General features: G+C 43.5%; 1 protein-coding gene across 1 annotated transcript; it reads left to right on the plus strand.

The window, feature by feature from the left end:
• The first annotated feature begins 7,175 nt into the window (after positions 1 to 7,175).
• On the plus strand, positions 7,176 to 11,713 carry LOC139614246 (uncharacterized). The gene has a single exon (XM_071471436.1). It carries the CDS (start codon positions 7,375 to 7,377, stop codon positions 11,371 to 11,373), a length of 3,999 nt encoding a protein of 1,332 aa, XP_071327537.1. The 5' UTR covers positions 7,176 to 7,374; the 3' UTR covers positions 11,374 to 11,713.
• The last annotated feature ends 10,649 nt before the right edge of the window (positions 11,714 to 22,362 follow it).

The raw sequence follows: 22,362 nt of genomic DNA on the forward strand, positions 1-22,362 counted from the left end.
TCGACTGTGTTCACTGATTTAATGTTAGCTCAGAATGCACAGTACATAATTGTATGAAAATGAGTAATTTATATGATTGTACTGCCTGGTGAAATGACAGCTGATGCAGCTTTCATTGATTGTTTGTGGCATTCAGTTTGTCAGTGTTAGTGTCAGCACGAACCTCTCTGGTCTGGGAGAACTGAATATTGCTATTTTTGTATTATTGCAAATAATTGTGTTCAATCTGCATCCACCTCATTGCACTGATTTTTTTTTTTTTTTTTTTTTTTGAGAAATAAATGCAACTGTTACTCGCTGAAGGCTTGTTTGGAATTTATTTTCCCCTTTTAAAACAAAATATTCTACAGTCTTTTCGGTGATGGCTTAACTTTGTACACTGCACCTGAAACTTGAGTATTTTGTGAAGGTGGTTTCACTCAGTTACAGCATTACAGCATACAGCAAGAAATAGTGACTTGAATTTGATTTGGGCAGCCATTTCTTCCCAGTTTGCAGGAAAATTAGTTTTGCTTCAGGCAATGTGTCTACCAAAGCACAGCGATTTACAGAATTAGCACAATGAGCCTCAGAGTGATGGATGTACCCTCCGACCGTCCCATTGACTGCAATGCAAATTCAGAGGTGATATATCTTTATAAACCTAATTATGTACATTTAGGTAATATAATAATATGTACTGAATGAAGTTGTAATGGTTAAAAATGCTTGGTTCAATGTGACCAATACTTTTATATCTATGTTATTGCTTACATCTTCCTGTCCTTTTGCTGTGACCATGACAAAGTCTTTTCCACACATCGGTGGCTGGCGACAGCAGCGCATTGCAGCAATCACACGCATTTTAGTCAGAAAATGCAGAAATATATAGTTTATTGTGTTGCTGCTTATTCAGTTAATTGTTACCAAATCAGTGTTAATGCTTAGATTAGATTTTGGTGTTTTATTTATGGTTTATATGCCATAGCAGTGTTTGCACTACAACACCAGAAGTGTATTTTGCAGTGTGTGTAAGGGATGGTTTTCTAACTCTACTGTGACCAGTAGATTGCATATTTAACATTTTATCTTTGACAACTTGAGGCACGTATAGAGAATCTGTTCTAATGGTGTGTTTTCTGTTGCAGTTAATGGTATAAGCCTATGATTTTATGTTTTTATGTTATTAATGTATGTTTTTTTTTCACCAACCCGAGCACCCTGAGGAATGGACGCTCGGGGGCAGTGCCTCTCCCCAATTTCCAACACATACATACATACATACACACAGCCTGATGAATTTAGTATATATTTAATGTCTGTACTTCAATTTACAGACCTAAACAAAATGCCTCGTTACTAGAGCTAAATGATATGCATAAAAAATCTTATCGTGAGTATTTTGGCACATGGTACAATTACACTTGGAATAATCTTTTTTTTTAATTTCACTGAACAATATATAAAAATGATTTTTCTTGGCTCTTGTACCAAACAAACATGGTCCTGTAAATATGGAGAACATGATTTGTAGGCCAGGGCATCTCTGTAGCACCACAGTTTATGGTCTGGATCAAAAAACAGCTTCCCCTCAATCTGGATATTGCACTCAGCCATATCTGTCACAAGAGACGTGATAGTCTCTTATTATCAAACTGGCACTCCACGATCCCTGTGGACACACTTTGGTTAATTAAACAAGAGAACTTCAAATAAACCATAATAATCTGCTAGGACTAATTTGATTTGTCAAGAGGTGAACATGTGAGTCACGTACTGCCCTCTGGGTAATGCAGTTCACATAGGGTGAATAGGAATCACCCAGAACCTGAAATGGAGAGAGCAGAAAAGAGTACTGGCAGCCAGTGAGAAGTGCCAGTATGCAAGAAAAAGTAACGGTATTCTAAAGAGTAAAACAAAGAAGTTCCGGTACTGCGTCCAATACCAATAAAAGTAAAAGAAGTGTATTGTGATTACACTTGTCTTAAGGGGGTGGGATTAAAGAACAGCAGGAAGCTGTTTTAATTTTCTGGTGTATTTTCATATGCACTAGTAGTAGTAACAGATAACAGATTAAAGTCTGTTTGTTGGTTTGTTTTTGTTTTGTTTTTTTGCCCGGTCTCCACAGGTTTTTGGAGCTTGAGCCTGATAAAACAGACAGAGAGCTGTGTGGCCGACCCCAGGAGCCGACTACAGGAAGAGCCAGTTCACCTCCGGAGAGGAGAGAAGAGAGGAGGACAGGAGAGGATCGGAGACTGCTTTGATAAATAAAACTTCTTAAATAAATAAGGCTTAAATAACTGTAAAATGTCTTTCGAATTTCCAAGGTCAGGAATGAACTCTGGTGATATAATGACATTTTGAGTTGCCTTTTAATGGGGTCTATAACCATTTTGCATTAGCAAAAAACTCCATTCCTCATAATCATCAGCAGTAGACCGATAATTTTACCAGTGGTTTACTGTTTTATGCTATTTACAGAAGGAAATATTGTGCTTTTTCCTCTACATGTATCTGACAGACAAACTTTTGAGATTAAGAAAGAAAAATATATAAAAAGCTGGTAAATGTCATACAGTTTATAGATTTAAGCAGCTGTTTCTGCCCCTGACTTACAAAAAAGTGTGTATATGGTGGATATCTAAGTGTGGATATCTAAGTTCTGAGCAGAAATTTCCCAGATTCAGAGCAATCTCCAAAACATGAATACAAATGATGATTCTTGTCCTGGTGATTGTCTCATGACCCCCCAGGTTGAAAACCTCTGGACTAAACCTCCCAGCTGTGTAAGGCTGATCAAACTAGCTCATCCTTGAGCATCTACAGTAAAATACTGCTTATGCTTAGTGGCAATGCTGTTTTCTATAATCAATATCAGTCAAAGCTGCCTTTTAACTGCATGATGCACTTTTACTGAGTAGGATTTTCAATGCAGGGACTTTTACATGTAGCTGAGTATTTATCCACTGTTGTTTTGATCGGCCTATTTTTTATTCAAGTAAAGAACGTGAAAACTTGTTCAGCCTCTGTTTGACCTGTCACTACTTGACTTTACCACATCATCTTTAAGCAAAGATGGACAAAGTACACAGCTCCAATACCTGAGTCAAAGTATAGATACTCCTGGTCAAATATTACTCCACAAGTGAAAGTTCAGCCAAATTTTTACTTGAGTTGAAGTACTGGAGTACTTGCTTTTAAATATACTTAAATATTCAGAAGTACATTTTTTGTACTTCTTTTGTCATTTTTATGTTTTATGTATTTTTCCACATTTAGAGAACCCAATGACTCTGAAACAACCTACTGAATGACTGATGGTTGAACCTGTAGAACAAAAAGCTGGTAGCATATGATACTAAAGCTGTAGACATGATGGTAAAAACTCAGTTTAACACAAGGGGCCTTTTGTTATAATTTATTAATTTTATTTATTATTACTATTATTATTGTTATTATTATTATTATTATTACTACTATTATTATTAATATACTGAAGTACAGTACTCTAGTAAAAGTACTCTGTTACTGTTGTCCCTGTCTTTGAGTTGTTTCCAGTTGTGTTGTTGCATCTGCTCCACATGTCCAGGAGGTGACAGTGTTACCTGCAAAATATTACCTCTGCTTTCTGATCTATCTTGCAAGTGAGCCGCCCCTTAAACCTAAGGTCACAGATGGTTGAGAAAGTGGATTTGCATATATATCAAGGCTGAGTCCTCGCTGCAGTGTGCTCCAGATTTCAATCTGCACAGAGCCTTTGCTGTGTTTTGTCTCCTCTCAGAGGTCAGACTGTGGTGGGGCAGAGAGCTCAAGCCCTGTCTCAGATCTAGGTAAGCTCCTGGTCCACTGGTCTGTGTCCCTCAGAGACAGGGGCCAGTGGAGGGTGAGATAACCTGGATGTGAGGCACGATCGGAGTTCTTAATTACATTTACTTTGATAGATCAAAAGAGAAATTCTTTTTCTTCAAACTGAATATTACATTTCAGCGAAATGACACCAACCCTGTTTGTTCTTCTGAAGAAGCAGACGATGGATTTGCCCACAGACGAGAAGAACCAGGAGATGGCGCCAGGCTGTTTTGCTTGCATGAAGTGACGTTTGACATTTTTCACCCTTTGGTTCCTTTAATTTCATGGAACACAGCAACATCTCTACACAGCTCCACTTCTTACACAGTTCCTTGAAAACTGCCTTGTCAAGGTTTTTAAAGGTTTTTTGGGTGTTTTCTAAAATTGATGCCCTCAACTTCGGACCATATTTAATCCAACAGATGCTCCATCACAGCCTCTGACTCTGTAGTGGGAATACGTGCGATCTACATTTTTTCCTCAACTTCATTGGGAGTTCCGTGCGATCTACCTGCACTCCTCTTGCGATCGCCGTATTGGGCACCCCTGCACCAGACATTTGCAACGCCGCAGGAGGCTGGTAGGATTATACACAACAATGCTTCGTGCTGCACTCACTGCCGGAGTTTCTGTGCAGCGACGAGTGTGGTGCCACCCGAGGAGCTGGGTCTGGCGTCGCGTAGAGTGACGTCACGGACAGTCAAAACCGATCTGGGTGTTTGGAGCCGTTCAGACTGAGACGCATCTGTCCAAATGCGATCTGAAACTACCTCCCGAAGGTGGTTTCGATCTGGTTTCCAAAAATCGGATTTCATGTGATTTGTGACTGTTCAGACTTCAAAAGAGCCATCCAGGTCCAATCTGGATGGGCTAAACATCGGATTTTGGCTGGCAGTCTGAACGCGGCCTAAGACACCTGTCATACTGTCAATCAGTTAATCTACACTGAAACATTTACAAAGCATTCATCGCTGTAAATTAAAAGAAAAAAATCTGTGTGAAGCTTAGACTCTGAATAATCATTCCTCATGTTCTGATTGGTCTCATTGATGAACAGTATAGCTGTCACATACTGTAGATGATGTGATATTTCTGAGTGAGGATGACAGTAGTGCAGCTGAAAATACTTTAACCTTTAAAAAAGAGTGTTTGAATGTAGGCTGCAGATAGTCTGAAACTGTTCTAACAGCATTTCAGTTACTATAAATTTATTCATTTATGAAGATTTACACTCGGTTTTAACCTTGATACTTTTTCAACTAAGAATCACCAAAATCATGAAGCTGTTCCTGGGTCAGAATTATAGATCTATCAACCTCTGTCTGATCTGTTTCATTTATATTGTCATCTTCTGCTGCAGCAGAGCTTTGTCCCCATCCAGTTACAGCTGAATAAATATATTTAAATATTAATCTAAGAAACAGTAAATAAAAATCCACTAAATAACGTGATCTAGTGGATGACTGAATAAAATGTGGTATTTTTAACTTATTGACTTTTTTCAACAGCTCAGATTTTTTTAAAGATAAATTTGTTTTAATCTTTCTGGCTCCACTGGATTAAAATGAAGGGCGTGCTCTTTGTCAACCTGTCATCATGGTGAATCGTTGAATCTGAGCTCCTTTGATGATGGCATTTTTTAATTCCTCATGCACGTGGTTAACTCAGAGTGAACACACTTGAGCTGACTGAACTTCCTCAGATCAGCTGTTCTGGAACAGAAAGCTCAAAGTTTCCATCTCAGGGTTCATCAACTCGGTTCAGGGTTAGAGTCAGTTTGTTAAACCTGCTCTCACCCAGCCTGTTAGGATCAAATGTCTGTAGTTCTCTTTACAAACCCATACAAAGTGTCTGTTGCTACAGTTGCTGAATGACCTGTTTATTCATTGAAAACAAGATATACACTGTGTGGAAAAAACCTTTGGAACAAACATGCAGGGGTTACCACTAGAGATGTTGAAAATGTGCTGTCAGGAGATCAGTGGCATCACATTCACACACTCATTATCCACACATTATCATACATGTTATTCCATTATTTGAAAGTCACAACGTCACACCAACACAACTGGAAGCAGCATTAAACAAGTTTTAGCCCTCTACTTTCATCTGACCTCAACTGCACTCTCAACAACTGCCTTATCTGCTCTATGTTTAACCTAATTACAACATTTCTTTCCTTTTAGTTTCACATATTTTACTAATCACTCTTCTTTTACACTGTATTTTTGTTTTATTGCCCTATATTGTTCTGCATTTGATTTATTTCACACCTGTTTTGCCATGTGTCTAATCATCATCAATCATCTTTTACACCTTCCATTTCATTCTCTTGTATAGAAGTGTTTTGAATATTTACTTGTAAATGTATTCATACACTTATACATCTATTTGTTAAAGTTGTTAAACAGCCTGACATTTCCACTCACTAAAGTGAAGCAGAAAACATCTCCAGATCAGCTGCAGAGATGCTTCATACAGGTGCTTCAGGGGAAATGAGTTATGGCTGGAAGACTCACATAACAACGTGTAAGTTGTGCCCTGTGTCAAAAACATTTCAGAGCCTCTTCTTCCTCCACCTGAGCCTGTAGCTGAGTGAGTGTCCCTCTGACGTCCTGACTCCTGCTCCACCTCCTGCAGCCTCGCCTGCGCCTCGCTGCCTCCTCCATCCTTGTTGTTTTAGAAACATCCTGTTACATCCACATCCACCCCCCCCCACCCCACCCCCCACACCCCTCTCTCTCTCGCGGACTTGCGCTCACGAATTTCCCAAAATAAAATATCCATCCATCCCTTCATCCATCCATTTTCTATCGCTTATCCGGGTCCGGGCCGCGGGGGTAGCAGCCTGAGCAGAGATGCCCAGACCTCCCTGTCCCCAGCCACCTCCACCTCCGATCCCAGGCCAGCCGAGAATACCTCCCCTGGGCGGCGTCACCTCCACTGGCCCCTCTCCATGTGGAGGAGCAGCGGCTCTACTCTGAGCCTCTCCCGAATGACAAAATGAAATGAAATAAAACAAATCTTTAAGATCCGGGGCAAAACAGGCCTAACAACGCTTAAGCCAAACGACACATGGAAGCAGCCAGTGGGCCACAGTGAGAAAAATACTCTGCACATATCCGATCATCCATGTGCCCTGTCACAGGCGCACCGACACTTACAGTTAAGAGTTTGGCTACAGATGAAAAGAGTTTATTTGGGTCTAATGATTATCGTTTCTTCCAGACCGCCCCCCCCCCCCCCCCCCCCCCCCCCCCCCCACACACACACACACACACACACACATTCTGTGCCGCCTTTTAGCGTTATTATGACGTCACACTAGGTCAACGTATGGGAATCAAATAGACAAGGTGAATCATAGGACGTGGTAGCGAATGTTATGACGTCACAGTCGAGAAATCAAAGGACAGGGTGAAAACGTCACTGGTGACATCACAAGTAGAACATAGGTCGACTATTTATTTAATTTAAGTAATTGTCTGAAACAATGAACTGTTGAAACAACGAACTGAAAAGTTATCACTGACAGTTAAAGCAAGTATGTTTCAAAACAACTTCAACGCATCTCTGAGCGTTTCAGAGGTATCTGAGGAATCACGTCGCCTGCACGTGTCAGAGGAGGTAGAAATGTTTGGACCACGTGAGCTTCTGCAAGAAGTTCATGATCAGGAAATCAGCTGCTGCCATGAGCACAATTATAAGGTCCAATCAAACATATGGTCGCTTGAGGGGGAGTTAAAGGAGCTAAGGGCCAAGCAGAGAACATTTAAAAAAGATCAGGAAAACCTTTACAGGCTACTTGGTAAGTTGAAGGAGATAAATAACAAGTTGAGTGTAACAGTACTCAATGCAGCCAAGCTGGAGGCTGAGAACACTATACTAGTGGATTTAGGTTGTGAAACTGCAGAAATTAAGGAAGACCTAGCCCAGGTCTCATACCTTTTGTCTGTGGAGCAAACTGTCAGGCAGAAAAATGAAACCTACATAAGCGAGCTAGAAGAAGAAAAATTGGTTGTGAGTCAGAGGGAAAAAAATGTGACTACTGAGCTGACACGGCTTGAATCCCTAACAGAGAAACAAAGACTTGAAATTGAAAATCTGAGGGCTACAAACTATGACCTTGAGCATCCAGGAGAGGACGCTCAACATGACAACTGTGATAAAGATCAGCTATCACAAAGGGTGGTCGATCTTGAACACCTGATAGAGAAACTGCAGACAGAGGAAAAAAACCTGTTGGCAACAGTGCAGAATCTGCAGGAAAGTCCAAGTGATCAGAAGCACAATGAGAAAATGTTAAAAGAGAAGAACACAAGCCTCACTGAAGAGATGGCCCACCTTGAATGTGTGAGAGAGAGAAATCAAGGAGAGATTGAAAGTCTGAGAGCAGCAGTCCGTGATCTTCGGCGCCAAGTGGAGGATGCTCAACAACTTATCTTGAATAAAGATGAGCTCATTGAAAAACAAAACAGGGAAATGTCTCATAAGCAGGAAATGATGAAGGAGTATTATAAACTCAAAACCAGTATGCAACAATTACTCCTAGATAGCAGGACCTGTCATGAGCACAATGCTAAGCTCCGATCAATGGTAAGGGCACTTGAGGAAGACTTAAAGGAGGTAAGGGCCAAAGATAGCAACTACACAAAACAACAAGAAGAACTTCATAAACTGCATAGCCAGCTGGAGGAGCTAAATTCTGAGTTGGGTGTAAAGATACTGGAGGCAACCGAAGTGAAGACTGAGAACACCAAACTGCAGGAGTCAGTCTGTAACAACCAAGATATTAAGGAAGAACTAGCCTGGGTCTCAGACCTTTTGTCTGTGGAGCAAACTGTCAGGCAGAAAAATGAAACCTACATATGCGAGCTAGAAGAAGAAAACTTGGTTGTGAGTCAGAAGGAAAAAAATGTGACTACTGAGCTGACACGGCTTGAATCCCTGACAGAGAAACAAAGAATTGAAAGTAAAAATCTGAGGGCGGCAAACTGTGACCTTGAGCATCCAGGAGAGGAGGCTCAGCATGACAACTGTGATAAAGATCAGCTATCACAAAGGGTGGTCGATCTTGAACACCTGATAGAGAAACTGCAGACAGAGGAAAAAAACCTGTTGGCAACAGTGCAGAATCTGCAGGAAAGTCTGAGTGATCAGAAGAAAATCAATGCTGAGTTCGTGCTGCTTGAATCTCAGACAGAAGAAAAACAGGCAGAGAATGAAAATCTGTGGGTAGAGATTCATGCTCTGCAGCACAATGAGAAAATGTTAAAAGAGAAGAACACAAGCCTCACTGAAGAGATGGCCCACCTTGAATGTGTGAGAGAGAGAAATCAAGGAGAGATTGAAAGTCTGAGAGCAGCAGTCCGTGATCTTCGGCGCCAAGTGGAGGATGCTCAACAACTTATCTTGAATAAAGATGAGCTCATTGAAAAACAAAACAGGGAAATGTCTCATAAACAGGGAATTATAGAGGAGTATTATAAACTCAAAACCAGTATGCAACAATTACTCCTAGATAGCAGGACCTGTCATGAGCACAATGCTAAGCTCCGATCAATGGTAAGGGCACTTGAGGAAGACTTAAAGGAGGTAAGGGCCAAAGATAGCAACTACACAAAACAACAAGAAGAACTTCATAAACTGCATAGCCAGCTGGAGGAGCTAAATTCTGAGTTGGGTGTAAAGATACTGCAGGTAACAGAGCTGACGACTGAGAACACCAAACTGCAGGAGTCAGTCTGTAACAACCAAGATATTAAGGAAGAACTAGCCTGGGTCTCAGACCTTTTGTCCCAGGAGCAAAAGGTTAGGCAGAAAAACGACATTTATATCAAACAGTTAGAAGAGGAAAACTTGGTTGTGAATGAGAAGAAAAAAAATATGATTGTTGAATTGACGCGGCTTGAATCTCTGACAGAGAAACAAAGAATTGAAAATGAAAATCTGTGGTTAGAGATTCATGCTCTGCGGAAAAATGAGAAAATGTTAAAAGACAAGAACGCAAGTCTCACTGCTGAGTTGACCCACCTTGAAATTATAAATCAAGGAGAGATTGAAAGTCTGAGAGCAGCAGTGAGTGATCTTCAGTGTCAATTGGAGGATGCTCAGCAAGTAATCTTGAAACAGGAGCAGCAAAGTACACAGAAAAACAGAGAGATTTCACATAGGCAGCAATTAACAGAAGAACAGAGACATGAGAACCTTCAGGAAACACCTGCTGCAGAACCTCAACAGCTGGAGGCTCTTGCTGCAGCAATGAACCTTGAGCAGCCAGGAGAGGAGGCTCAGCATGACAACTGTGATAAAGATCAGCTATCACAAAGGGTGGTCGATCTTGAACACCTGATAGAGAAACTGCAGACAGAGGAAAAAAACCTGTTGGCAACAGTGCAGAATCTGCAGGAAAGTCTGAGTGATCAGAAGAAAATCAATGCTGAGTTCGTGCTGCTTGAATCTCAGACAGAAGAAAAACAGGCAGAGAATGAAAATCTGTGGGTAGAGATTCATGCTCTGCAGCACAATGAGAAAATGTTAAATGAGAATATCAAGAGCCTCACTGATGAGGTGGCCAAACTTGAATGTGTGAGAGAGAGAAATCAAGGAGAGATTGAAAGTCTGAGAGCAGCAGTCCGTGATTTTCAGTGTCAAGTGAAAGAGGCTCAGGAAGTCCACAGGGATAAAGATGAGGTAACACAGAAGCTGACCCATGTGGAGTCTCTGATGGAGAAAAAACACACAGAGGTGGAAAAGTTGAGGACAGCACTGCATAGTCTCCAGGAAAAGGAAGAATTTCTGAATGAGCAGAATAACATGGTTACAGCTGAGCTGGCCCGGCTTGAATCTCTCAGAGAGAAACAGAATGAAGAGAATAACAAACTGAAAACAGCCGTGCAAGATCTTCAGTACCAGGTGAAGGAGGCTCAACAACTTTTGTTCACTAAAGATGAGTTGATAGCAAAGCAAAACAATGAAATTGCTTATAAGCAGCAAGTGGTAGAGGAGTACTATACACTCACAAGCAATTTGAGGCAGTCACTATGTGATGTTAAGAGCCAGCTGGGGATGAAGCAGGAGGAGGACATACTGGCTGGAATAAAGAATTTCACAGAGGAATCTAGGACCTTTGTTGAAAATGGAGAAAAACTGGAAATGCACGAGGAGCAGAAAGACGAGAGCCTAAAGGAGCTGCTTACCACACAATCTCAACAGCTGGAGACTCCTGCTGCAGAACCTCAACAGCTGGAGACTCATTCTGCAGAACCTCAACAGCTGGAGACTCCTGCTGCAGAACCTCAACAGCTGGAGACTCATTCTGCAGAACCTCAACAGCTGGAGACTCCTGCTGCAGAACCTCAATGGCGTCGCTGTGCGAAAAGGCTACTGAATGTAGGTCTGAATATTGGCATCACCACAGTGGGTATGCTTATTCCTGCAGTTATCCTGACTGCCAGCTGCAGTACAAACCCCAGCTGCTATGACTGTGCCTACCGGCTGCTAGAGCCCTATTGTGACGTCCAACAAGGACAACATCCCTTCTAAACAAGGCAGGCTACATAAACAAATACCAACACCAAAACACACCAGTTTGAATCCTAATGACAGATTCTCTGGTCAATGCTTAGGTAATGTATGAATATCAATGTTCTTGTAATGCCCCTGTTATTATCTCCCCGACACCATCCAAGCAACCCCCAAAGTATAAGCAGTGCAACAAATCAAGAATGCATTTGTGAATCGTACATGTTCAGGGAAATAAAGACTCATTAATTAAACAATAAAATAAAAATAAAAATAAAAATAAAAATAAAAATAAAAATGAAAATGAAAATGAAAATGAAAATAAAAATGAAAATAAAAATAAAATAAAATAAAACCCATAACTTTTAATTTGAAGTGGAATTGAATGTGTGAGGTAAAATTGAAATTTAATATGATACATCAGGGACACTTGATTTATTGTATTGTAATAATGACAAAGATGAAAAGAACACTTTAATTACAAGGGAAAATAGAACACATTTTTATAGAGACTAGTTCATTTTACACACACACACACACACACACACACACACACACAAAGCGGAAACAAGATAAAAATGTGCAAATTTGCAAATACAGTGTAAGAATTGACCCAGTGGTGAAGGAAGGAGGCATGAACTCAAAGCCTTCACCTGGTGCTTTGTTTCATTGTGGTCACCAGTGACATGCAAAGTGAAGTGGTGCAAAGGTGGACTTGGAGCAAAACTGACAAAAATGAAAAAATACAAAAATCACAGTTAATCAGAATCAGAATCAGAATCAGAATCAGAATCAGTTTTATTGCCAAGTATGTTTTCACATACAAGGAATTTTTTCTGGTGATTGGTGCAATTGATCAGCAACAGTGGGGCTCTCTAGCCTTGTTGATAAGGCTAATAGCAGATGGGAAGAAGCTATTTTTGTGGCGAGAGGTTTTGGTCCTGAAGGACCGCAGCCTCCTGCCAGAGGGGAGTGTCACAAAGAGTTTGTGTCCAGGGTGGGAGGAGTCAGCTACAATCTTCCCTGCACGCCTCAGAGTCCTTGAGGCGTACAGGTCCTGGAGGGACGGAAGATTGCAGCCAATCACCTTCTCAGCAGAGTGGATGATACGCTGCAGTCTGTTATTGTCCCTCTCCGTGGCAGCAGCGTACCAGATGGTGATGGAGGAGGTGAGGATGGACTCAATGATGGAGGTGTAGAAGTTCACCATCATAGTCCTTGGCAGGTTGAACTTCTTCAACTGCCTCAGGAAATACATCCTCTGCTGAGCTTTTTTGATGAGGGAGCTGATGTTTAGCTCCCATTTGAGATCCTGTGTGATGGTGGTTCCCAAGAAGCGAAAATGCTCCACGGTAGCCACGGGGGAGTCACACAGGGTGATGGGGGTGGGTGGGGCTGGGCTCTTCCTGAAGTCCACTATCATTTCCACTGTCTTCAGAGCGTTTAGCTCTAGGTTGTTCTGCCTGCACCAGGTCACCAGACGGTCAGTCTCCCACTCATCGCCATCAGAGATGAGTCCAATGAGAGTGGTGTCGTCTGCAAACTTCAGGAGCTTGACAGACTGATGGCTGGAGGTGCAGGCGTTGGTGTACAGGGAGAAGAGCAGAGGAGAAAGAACGCAGCCTTGTGGGGATCCAGTGCTGATGGTCTGGGAGTCAGACACGTGCTTTCCTAGCTTCACGTGCTGCCTCCTGTCAGACAGGAAGTCGGTGATCCACCTGCAGGTGGAGTCAGGCATGCTCAGCTGGGAGAGCTTGTCCTGCAGCAGAGCCGGGATGATGGTGTTGAAGGCAGAGCTGAAGTCCACAAACAGGATCCTGTCATAGGTCCCTGAGGAGTCCAGGTGCTGGAGGATGAAGTGGAGAGCCATGTTGACGGCGTCATCTACAGACCTGTTGGCTCTGTAGGCGAACTGCAGGGGGTCCAGGAGTGGGTCAGTGATGGATTTGAGATGGGACAGGACAAGGCGCTCAAATGATTTCATGACCACAGAGGTCAGGGCAATGGGTCTGTAGTCATTTAGTCCTGTGGGCCTTGGTTTTTTGGGGACAGGGATGATGGTGGAGGATTTGAAGCAGGCTGGCACGTGGCAGGTCTCCAGTGAGGTGTTGAAGATGTCCGTGAACACCGGAGACAGCTGATCAGCACAGTGCTTCAGGGATGATGGAGAGACAGAGTCAGGACCAGCTGCTTTGCGGGGGTTCTGCTTCTTAAAAAGCCTGTTGACATCTCTCTCCAGGATAGAGAGAGACGTTCCTTTGGTAGGGGAGGAGGAGGGGGGTTCTGATGTGGCTCTGATGTGGAGGTTAGTGTCAGGCTTGTCCCACTGTCTTTCAAAGCGGCAGTAGAACTCATTCAGATCGTTGGCCAGACGGAAGTCGTTAATGGAGTGGGGGGGTTTAGGTTTGTAGTTTGTGATCTTTCTGAGCCCTTTCCAGACAGAAGCAGAGTCGTGGGCTGAGAACTGGAGCTGAATTTCTCAGAGTACAGTCGTTTAGCTTCTCTCACCGCCTTGCTAAACCTGTACTTGGACTCTTTAAACTTGTCCCTGTCCCCACTCCTGAAAGCTTCCTCCTTTTGCCTCCTGAGCTGACTGAGCTTAGCTGTGAACCAGGGTTTGTCATTGTTATAACTCACCCTGGTGCATGATGGGATACAGCAGTCCTCACAGAAGCTGATGTATGACGTCACAGCCTCTGTGAACTCATCCAGACTGTTGGAAGCAGTCCTGAACACCTCCCAGTCAGTGCAGTCCAAACATGCCCGCAGATCCTCTATGGCTTCACTGCTCCACTGCTTCGATGTCCTCGCAACAGGTCTACACAGTTTTAGTTTCTGCCTGTATGTGGGAATCAGGTGGACCATCACATGGTCAGAGTGGCCCAGTGCAGCCCGGGGGACGGCGTGATAAGCACCACTGATTGTGGTGTAACAGTGGCCCAGAGTGTTCCCCTCTCTGGTCGGGCAATTAACAAACTGTCTGTATTTGGGCAGTTCGTGGTTGAGGTTCCCTTTGTTAAAGTCACCAAGGACAATAACTAAGGAGTCCGGGTTGGTTCGCTCCACACACAGTATCTGGTCTGCGAGCGCCCGCTGTGCCTCCTGCACGTTGGCCTGTGGTGGGATGTAAACACCGACCAGGATGATTGAGGTGAACTCACGGGGGGAGTAATTGTAATTGTAATTGCAATCAATCACAATTACAGATGTGTGAACACAGAGAAACCACTCAACAATATTTTAATAAATGACTTTGGATTTAAAGGTTCAAGGTTAAAGGTTCTTCAAATGGTTGTGATCACTGCCCATCTGCATGGCCCAGCAAGCTGAAGGCTAACGTTAGCTACCATACCATGTAGATCCTTTTTTTTTAAATAATGAAAAGTGATTTTCTAAAGCCTGAAAACAGAGACAACTGGAGGTGCAGATGTCTATTTGCTCTCAGACCACTTGAATTACAATATGCCTAAAGGTGACTATGGAAAGAAAACACCAAAGAATTACTGCCTGCCCCAGCATTAAGTCAGACAACAACAACAACACACACACACACACACACACACACACACACAATATTGACCTGCCACAAATTTACCTTAAAAACTTTCAAATGCTTTTGTTACACAGATAATTAGGTTTGTAATTTCAAAAACCTACAGTTAATTCATAAACTGTAAAAAAAAAAATGGGTGTCAAACTGGCATGCTAAGGCTTGAGTTAATACTACAGGTCGTACTGATTTACTACTTTTGCCAAGCACAGACAAGGTCATACTCATAAGTAATTAGCGAGCTAATGCTACTAAGCTTGAGTTTGGTATACTTGCCTTGCAGCTGCACCTGTTGTGTGAGTGTGGAACGTCCTTGGAACAATAACTAACTAATGTTACATGTACTGCACATGGTGCCTGTCTGGTTCAAAATTATTGGAAGGTTCACACATTCAGACCATAGATTCAGTCACGCCTAAAATGTCCAAAGATGACCTCTGAAGATAATATCTGAACATGAAACCAAGGAGTATGTGAACAAATATGTCTTTTTTTATTTCTAAATAAGTAGGCTGATGCCTGCCATCTAGTGTTTGGGATGAGAGGGTGACGCATGAGTTCATCATGTGATTGTTGTTGGAGTCTCAGTCCATGAATCCTGAAGAGAACAGTGGAGAGGCCTACATGTCCCTCCATTAGCCTGAGCCAGAGTTGGTTGACCGTTTGAACAAGGGAGCCACGACCACCCCCACAATTCACACCTAGGTGTGAATCAGAGTTTGAAGGTAAACTCAGCACCACCATTGGCCAAGGCCAGGCACTCTCAGCAGGGATCCCCGGTGACATCACTCAGGTGAGAAAAGCAGCACTGTGACCCTCCTCCGCTGCTTATTCCCGGGCACCAGTTACAGTAGAGAGCTACTCCAGCTCTCTCTGTGACCTGGCTGCTGAGAGGGAGCAATCTGCAACATCTGACCTTTTTCCACAACTTCTTAAAGCCCAGGTCACAGTCTTCAACTCGCAGGCCGAGCACACAGACTGCTGTTGTTTGTTTCCTTTTTGTTTTTTCATGTTTCGGATCCGACGTAGATGGCTGTGCAATCAGCTGATCTTATGTTCTGTGAGGACGAGCGCCAACTTAGTTAAGGACGAAACAAAGTCCACCGTCCCTCATCCGTGATCTTCCCGCTGCCGCCGAGGAACTCATCACAGTCACCACCAGGAGAGAGACACGACCCGCCGAGCTCCGGCCGAGGACCGAGCTGTGGAGACCCAGAGACTTTCTGTTCTGACTCCGGAGGACCGGAGCAGCTCACAGTAAGAGGCTGATGTCTGGGCAGAGACACAGTTAGTGTAGTAATTTAACTTATAAGTGCTGCAGATCCTGTTGTTTAGATCGTTCACTGTGATCAGCTTAATAAGCCAAATATCACTAGTTAAAGGACCAATATCCGACCAGACGAACTCCGGTTCTCTGGCTCCGTTATGTAATGGTTGTTACATATGTTACATATGTGTTTTGCCTGTAATTAGTTAGTAACCAACGTTTGTTTTAGTTATAGTTGAATTATAATCGGTTTATTATTATTATTATTACTTTATAAATTCAGTTTTCTGCCTTGGTTTCCGGAGCTCTTTCACCAGAGAAGAGCTCATTAACATCAGAGAAACAACTCCAGAGGATTTTTTTCCTACTTTTCTCGACTCATCTGTGGGATTATTGGACATTTTGGTCAGAGGTCACTGACCGTTGCTCTCGCAGTGAAACGCCGGAGGAGAGGAAAACGTGCCGGTGCGCTTGCGCGTCTCCGCCGGCGCGCACTCCGCACACCGCTCCCAGGTATCTTTCTCTCCAAGGTGCGTTCACTGCCCAACAAACTGGATGAACTTCAGCTACTGGTGCAGAAGAACAGAGACTTTTCCTCATCTTCCGTCCTGTGCTTCACGGAGACGTGGCTGTGTGGATCGATCCGGACTCTGCGCTGGAGCTGACCGGCTTCCAGCTCTTCAGAGCGGATCGCGACACAGAGCTGTCCGGCAAAACCAAAGGTGGAGGAATCTGCTTTTATGCAAACAGTGGCTGGTGCAGAGACGTGACAGTGATCCTGCAGCACTGTTCTCCTGACCTGGAGACTTCCATCATAAACTGCAGGCCCTTCTACTCCCCCCGTGAGTTCACCTCAATCATCCTGGTCGGTGTTTACATCCCACCACAGGCCAACGTGCAGGAGGCACAGCGGGCGCTCGCCGACCAGATACTGTGTGTGGAGCGGACCAACCCGGACTCCGTAGTTATTGTACTTGGTGACTTTAACAAAGGGAACCTCAGTCATGAACTGCCCAAATACAGACAGTTTGTTAATTGCCCGACCAGAGAGGGGAACACTCTGGACCACTGTTACACCACAATCAGTGGTGCTTATCACGCCGTCCCCCGGGCTGCACTGGGCCACTCTGACCATGTCATGGTCCACCTGATTCCCACATACAGGCAGAAACTAAAACTGTGTAAACCTGTTGTTTACAAGAACCTCCAAGAACCTCCAACTGCACCAATCACCAGAACAAATTCCTTGTATGTGGAAACATACTTGGCAATAAAACTGATTCTGATTCTGATTCTGATTTATGTATCTGTGGGCCTATGTGTGCACCTAACTAAAAATACAGCCCTTGAACACAATTTTCCTCAAAAGATAGCAAAGGATAGGACCATATAGCTGAAATACAGCATTTCATTCAAGCTTATTCCAGCCTATATCTGTCACAAAAACCAGTGAAAACCCTGGACCGCTTCAGGAGAGGAGAGAGAGGGACTTCGTTATTGTAAATAATCACTGCCTATCAAATATTACTGGGGAAAATTAAAAGCTCATTACTTAGTGAGAATTGGGCTTGTTTTCAAAAGCACACAAAAATTGGACCTGCGATTACAGGAAACAAGTTCTCTGGACCGAGGAAAGCAAGTTTGAACTATTTGGTTCAAATCGCAGAGTCCACAGACAAACTGGTGAACGTCTTAAAGCACCACGCATAACACCCACAATAAAGCATGGAGGTGGTAGTGCCATGGTATGGGGATGTTATGCAGGTGATAGAGTAGGATATTTGTTTGAAGTAAAGGGTATCATGAAGCAGGAGCAGTACCACTCCATCCTCCAGCATCATGCAGTTCCATCCAGACTAAGACTTGTGGGTCGAAAGTTTGTTTTGCAGCAAGATAATGACCCTAAGCATTCTTCCAAGCTCTTCCAAGCTCTTGCTTTGTTGCAAAGTATACCAATGAAACTATTATCTTTTTTTGTACAAATTTGATATATAACATTCCATCTTCTCCTTTTTTCAGATTAATCCTTCCTGATATGGTGCATTCATAAGAACCTCCAAGTTCTCATGTCTACTCAGGCAGATTGCCTACATTTGAACTTGCAGCCAAAACCGCTGAAAATGAAGCATTGGATCTTTGTAGCCCATATGTTATCATTTAGCACAATTATGTCTGTATGTTTGCAGACACATTGAAATATTTAACATATTCAAGCAGTATTTTTAATTTAATCAAAAGTGAAAATCAAACACATGGAGCATCAAACAGGTTTAAAAAAAACACATAAATGAGAAATCTGGTGAAAATTACTGTTTGAGATTGAACAGATCAAACTGTTGGATTTTTTTTTTTACCTAATTCTAACCTGAACCTTCAAACTGAGTCTTAACCAGTGAGGACTGGCCAAAGTGTCCTCACTCTGTAAGGTCAGTGAGTCAAACTGGTCCTCACAAAAATATACACACACACACAAATCCTAGTATCACCTGAAACTAGTAAAACAGACACAGTATCAGTTACTTACTGTAATTAAAATCCAATGCCATAATAGATGTGACACAATAATTAAACAGCAGGACTCCGCAGTCTTGAGATGATGAGGGATGAGTTACGGGAGCCCGTACACTTTGTTAACAGGGTCACTGTGAAACCGGTGCAGGATTTCAGCACCAGAACATCTCCGGTGGGTTTTGATTAGCTGAATGTGAAGCATCAGATTCTCTCCGCTTATTGAGTGTTGTGAGCAAACAGCAGTGATGGATGGAAAGCCATATGTACAAGTGTCAAAGGGATTTCAAGAGCACTGTGTGAGAAGTCTAGAAGGAGAAGCCAGGTACTCAAGGCTGCATGGATACATTTCGCCGTAAGGAACGGCAGCTGAAGATTTAGGTTTTTTCTGGAGCAGGTGCTTTAACATTGAATTCTTCTTCCCCACCATGACACGGCAGCTATCTGCACCTCACCCAAAACTCTGTAGAACACAGGTCAGAGTGGAGACCACAGCTTCTGCTGTTGCACTATCCAAGTTATTTTTGTTTAGTGTCATACTGACGGAGCCGACCACCACACAGTTGCTTGATAGATGCGATATGCGATGGGCTTTCCTCTTTTAACTACTTTAATCCTACTTTGAAATGATTGACTGCTTGTGAATGGTCCATGTGGAACCTACAGAAAAGGGGAGATGTTGAAGTGTACACCACAGGGACCCTTACAGTATAATTTATAATTAATTTACATAACGTACATGTTGAGTGAGCTCACCTGTCAAAGACCATGAGATTAGATCAAATCAGATTATATTATGCATGTTTGGACTGCACTGACTGGGAGGTGTTCAGGACTGCTTCCAACAGTCTGGATGAGTTCACAGAGGCTGTGACGTCATACATCAGCTTCTGTGAGGACTGCTGTATCCCATCATGCACCAGGGTGAGTTATAACAATGACAAACCCTGGTTCACAGCTAAGCTCAGTCAGCTCAGGAGGCAAAAGGAGGAAGCTTTCAGGAGTGGGGACAGGGACAAGTTTAAAGAGTCCAAGTACAGGTTTAGCAAAGCGGTGAGAGAAGCTAAACGACTGTACTCTGAGAAACTTCAGCTCCAGTTCTCAGCCAATGACTCTGCTTCTGTCTGGAAAGGGCTCAGACAGATCACTAACTACAAACCTAAACCCCCCCACTCCATTAATGACTTCCGTCTGGCCAACGATCTGAATGAGTTCTACTGCCGCTTTGAAAGACAGTGGGACAAGCCTGACACTAACCTCCACATCAGAGCCACATCAGAACCCCCCTCCTCCTCCCCTACCAAAGGAACGTCTCTCTCTATCCTGGAGAGAGATGTCAACAGGCTTTTTAAGAAGCAGAACCCCCGCAAAGCAGCCGGTCCTGACTCTGTCTCTCCATCATCCCTGAAGCACTGTGCTGATCAGCTGTCTCCGGTGTTCACGGACATCTTCAACACCTCACTGGAGACCTGCCACGTGCCAGCCTGCTTCAAATCCTCCACCATCATCCCTGTCCCCAAAAAACCAAGGCCCACAGGACTAAATGACTATAGACCCATTGCCCTGACCTCTGTGGTCATGAAATCATTTGAGCGTCTTGTCCTGTCCCACCTCAAATCCATCACTGACCCACTCCTGGACCCCCTGCAGTTCGCCTACAGAGCCAACAGGTCTGTAGACGACGCCGTAAACATGGCTCTCCACTTCATCCTCCAGCACCTGGACTCCTCAGGGACCTATGCCAGGATCCTGTTTGTGGACTTCAGCTCTGCCTTCAACACCATCATCCCGGCTCTGCTGCAGGACAAGCTCTCCCAGCTGAGCGTGCCTGACTCCACCTGCAGGTGGATCACCGACTTCCTGTCTGACAGGAGGCAGCACGTGAAGCTAGGAAAGCACGTGTCTGACTCCCAGACCATCAGCACTGGATCCCCACAAGGCTGCGTTCTTTCTCCTCTGCTCTTCTCCCTGTACACCAACACCTGCACCTCCAGCCATCAGTCTGTCAAGCTCCTGAAGTTTGCAGACGACACCACTCTCATTGGACTCATCTCTGATGGCGATGAGTCTGCCTACAGGTGGGAGACTGAGCGTCTGGTGACCTGGTGCAGGCAGAACAACCTAGAGCTAAACGCTCTGAAGACAGTGGAAATGATAGTGGACTTCAGGAAGAGCCCAGCCCCACCCACCCCCATCTCCCTGTGTGACTCCCCCGTGGCTACCGTGGAGCATTTTCGCTTCTTGGGAACCACCATCACACAGGATCTCAAATGGGAGCTAAACATCAGCTCCCTCATCAAAAAAGCTCAGCAGAGGATGTATTTCCTGAGGCAATTGAAGAAGTTCAACCTGCCAAGGACTATGATGGTGAACTTCTACACCTCCATCATCGAGTCCATCCTCACCTCCTCCATCACCATCTGGTACGCTGCTGCCACGGAGAGGGACAATAACAGACTGCAGCGTATCATCCACTCTGCTGAGAAGGTGATTGGCTGCAATCTTCCGTCCCTCCAGGACCTGTACGCCTCAAGGACTCTGAGGCGTGCAGGGAAGATTGTAGCTGACTCCTCCCACCCTGGACACAAACTCTTTGAGACACTCCCCTCTGGCAGGAGGCTGCGGTCCTTCAGGACCAAAACCTCTCGCCACAAAAATAGCTTCTTCCCATCTGCTATTAGCCTCATCAACAAGGCTAGAGAGCCCCACTGTTGCTGATCAATTGCACCAATTGCACCAATCACCAGAAAAAATTCCTTGTATGTGAAAACATACTTGGCAATAAAACTGATTCTGATTCTGATTCTGATTCTGATATTATCAGATTAGGTTTTATTTATTAGAATTGACTGTATTATTTTGTGTTGGGCAATGTACACCTCAATTATTTAATGTCTGCTTCTCTTTCTAATTTGATTGTGTTGAAGTGTGTATGAAAACACATTACTATTGTTAATTCTTTAATGTACATCATGTGACCCATCATCAAACAGAATGTGTATTGAAATGGATGTAGATGTATTCTATCTTGTGACTATCAGGGGGCCACTCGGTGCAAAAAGAAGTCTGATTGTATTGATTTACTACCTCTGTAAACTGTTTATGGTCTCAATCACTATTGTTTCAAGTCTTCTTCAATACAACATGATATATATATTTTTTAAATTATGGTCCCATTTAGAGGATAATTATTATTTTATTCCTTGTTGAACAGAGTGATACCCACTGAAAATGCAATCTTTACGCAGAGGTTCACAAAAGTATATATATGTTACACAATAGATTTTTTATTATTTGCATTACCTGTTTCCAAAAAAATCCAGGAGCATCATTGGTTTGAGTCAGTGTGTCAGTAATGTTTCTTTAGGAGTGAACACACTTGATACAGGACACAGCTGTGATGTTTGGATAGTGAGCTTTTTTCTTCCACCAACCAGCAGGTGGCACTTGTGGTGGAGAACTGGTGGACAGCTGACATCATACACTCTAATAAACTAATGTTTGTGAGTGTGTATAGGTTATGTGAGGGACTGGGTCATGATGACCTGGGGTGTGGTGTTCTGGCTATTGTGAATTTATGAGAATTGCCAAGAACATCCCAGAAGAGTGAAATGAATGACCCCAGGAGAAGGGCTGAATGGAGACATGGTGTCACTCCCACGTTGCTATGGTAGAAAACAGGGTG

The sequence above is a fragment of the Trachinotus anak genome, unplaced genomic scaffold (assembly GCF_046630095.1).
Source record: "Trachinotus anak isolate AG129_WGS33_773 ecotype Australia unplaced genomic scaffold, CSIRO_AGI_Tana_v1 ptg000033l, whole genome shotgun sequence".
NCBI lineage: Eukaryota > Metazoa > Chordata > Actinopteri > Carangiformes > Carangidae > Trachinotus > Trachinotus anak.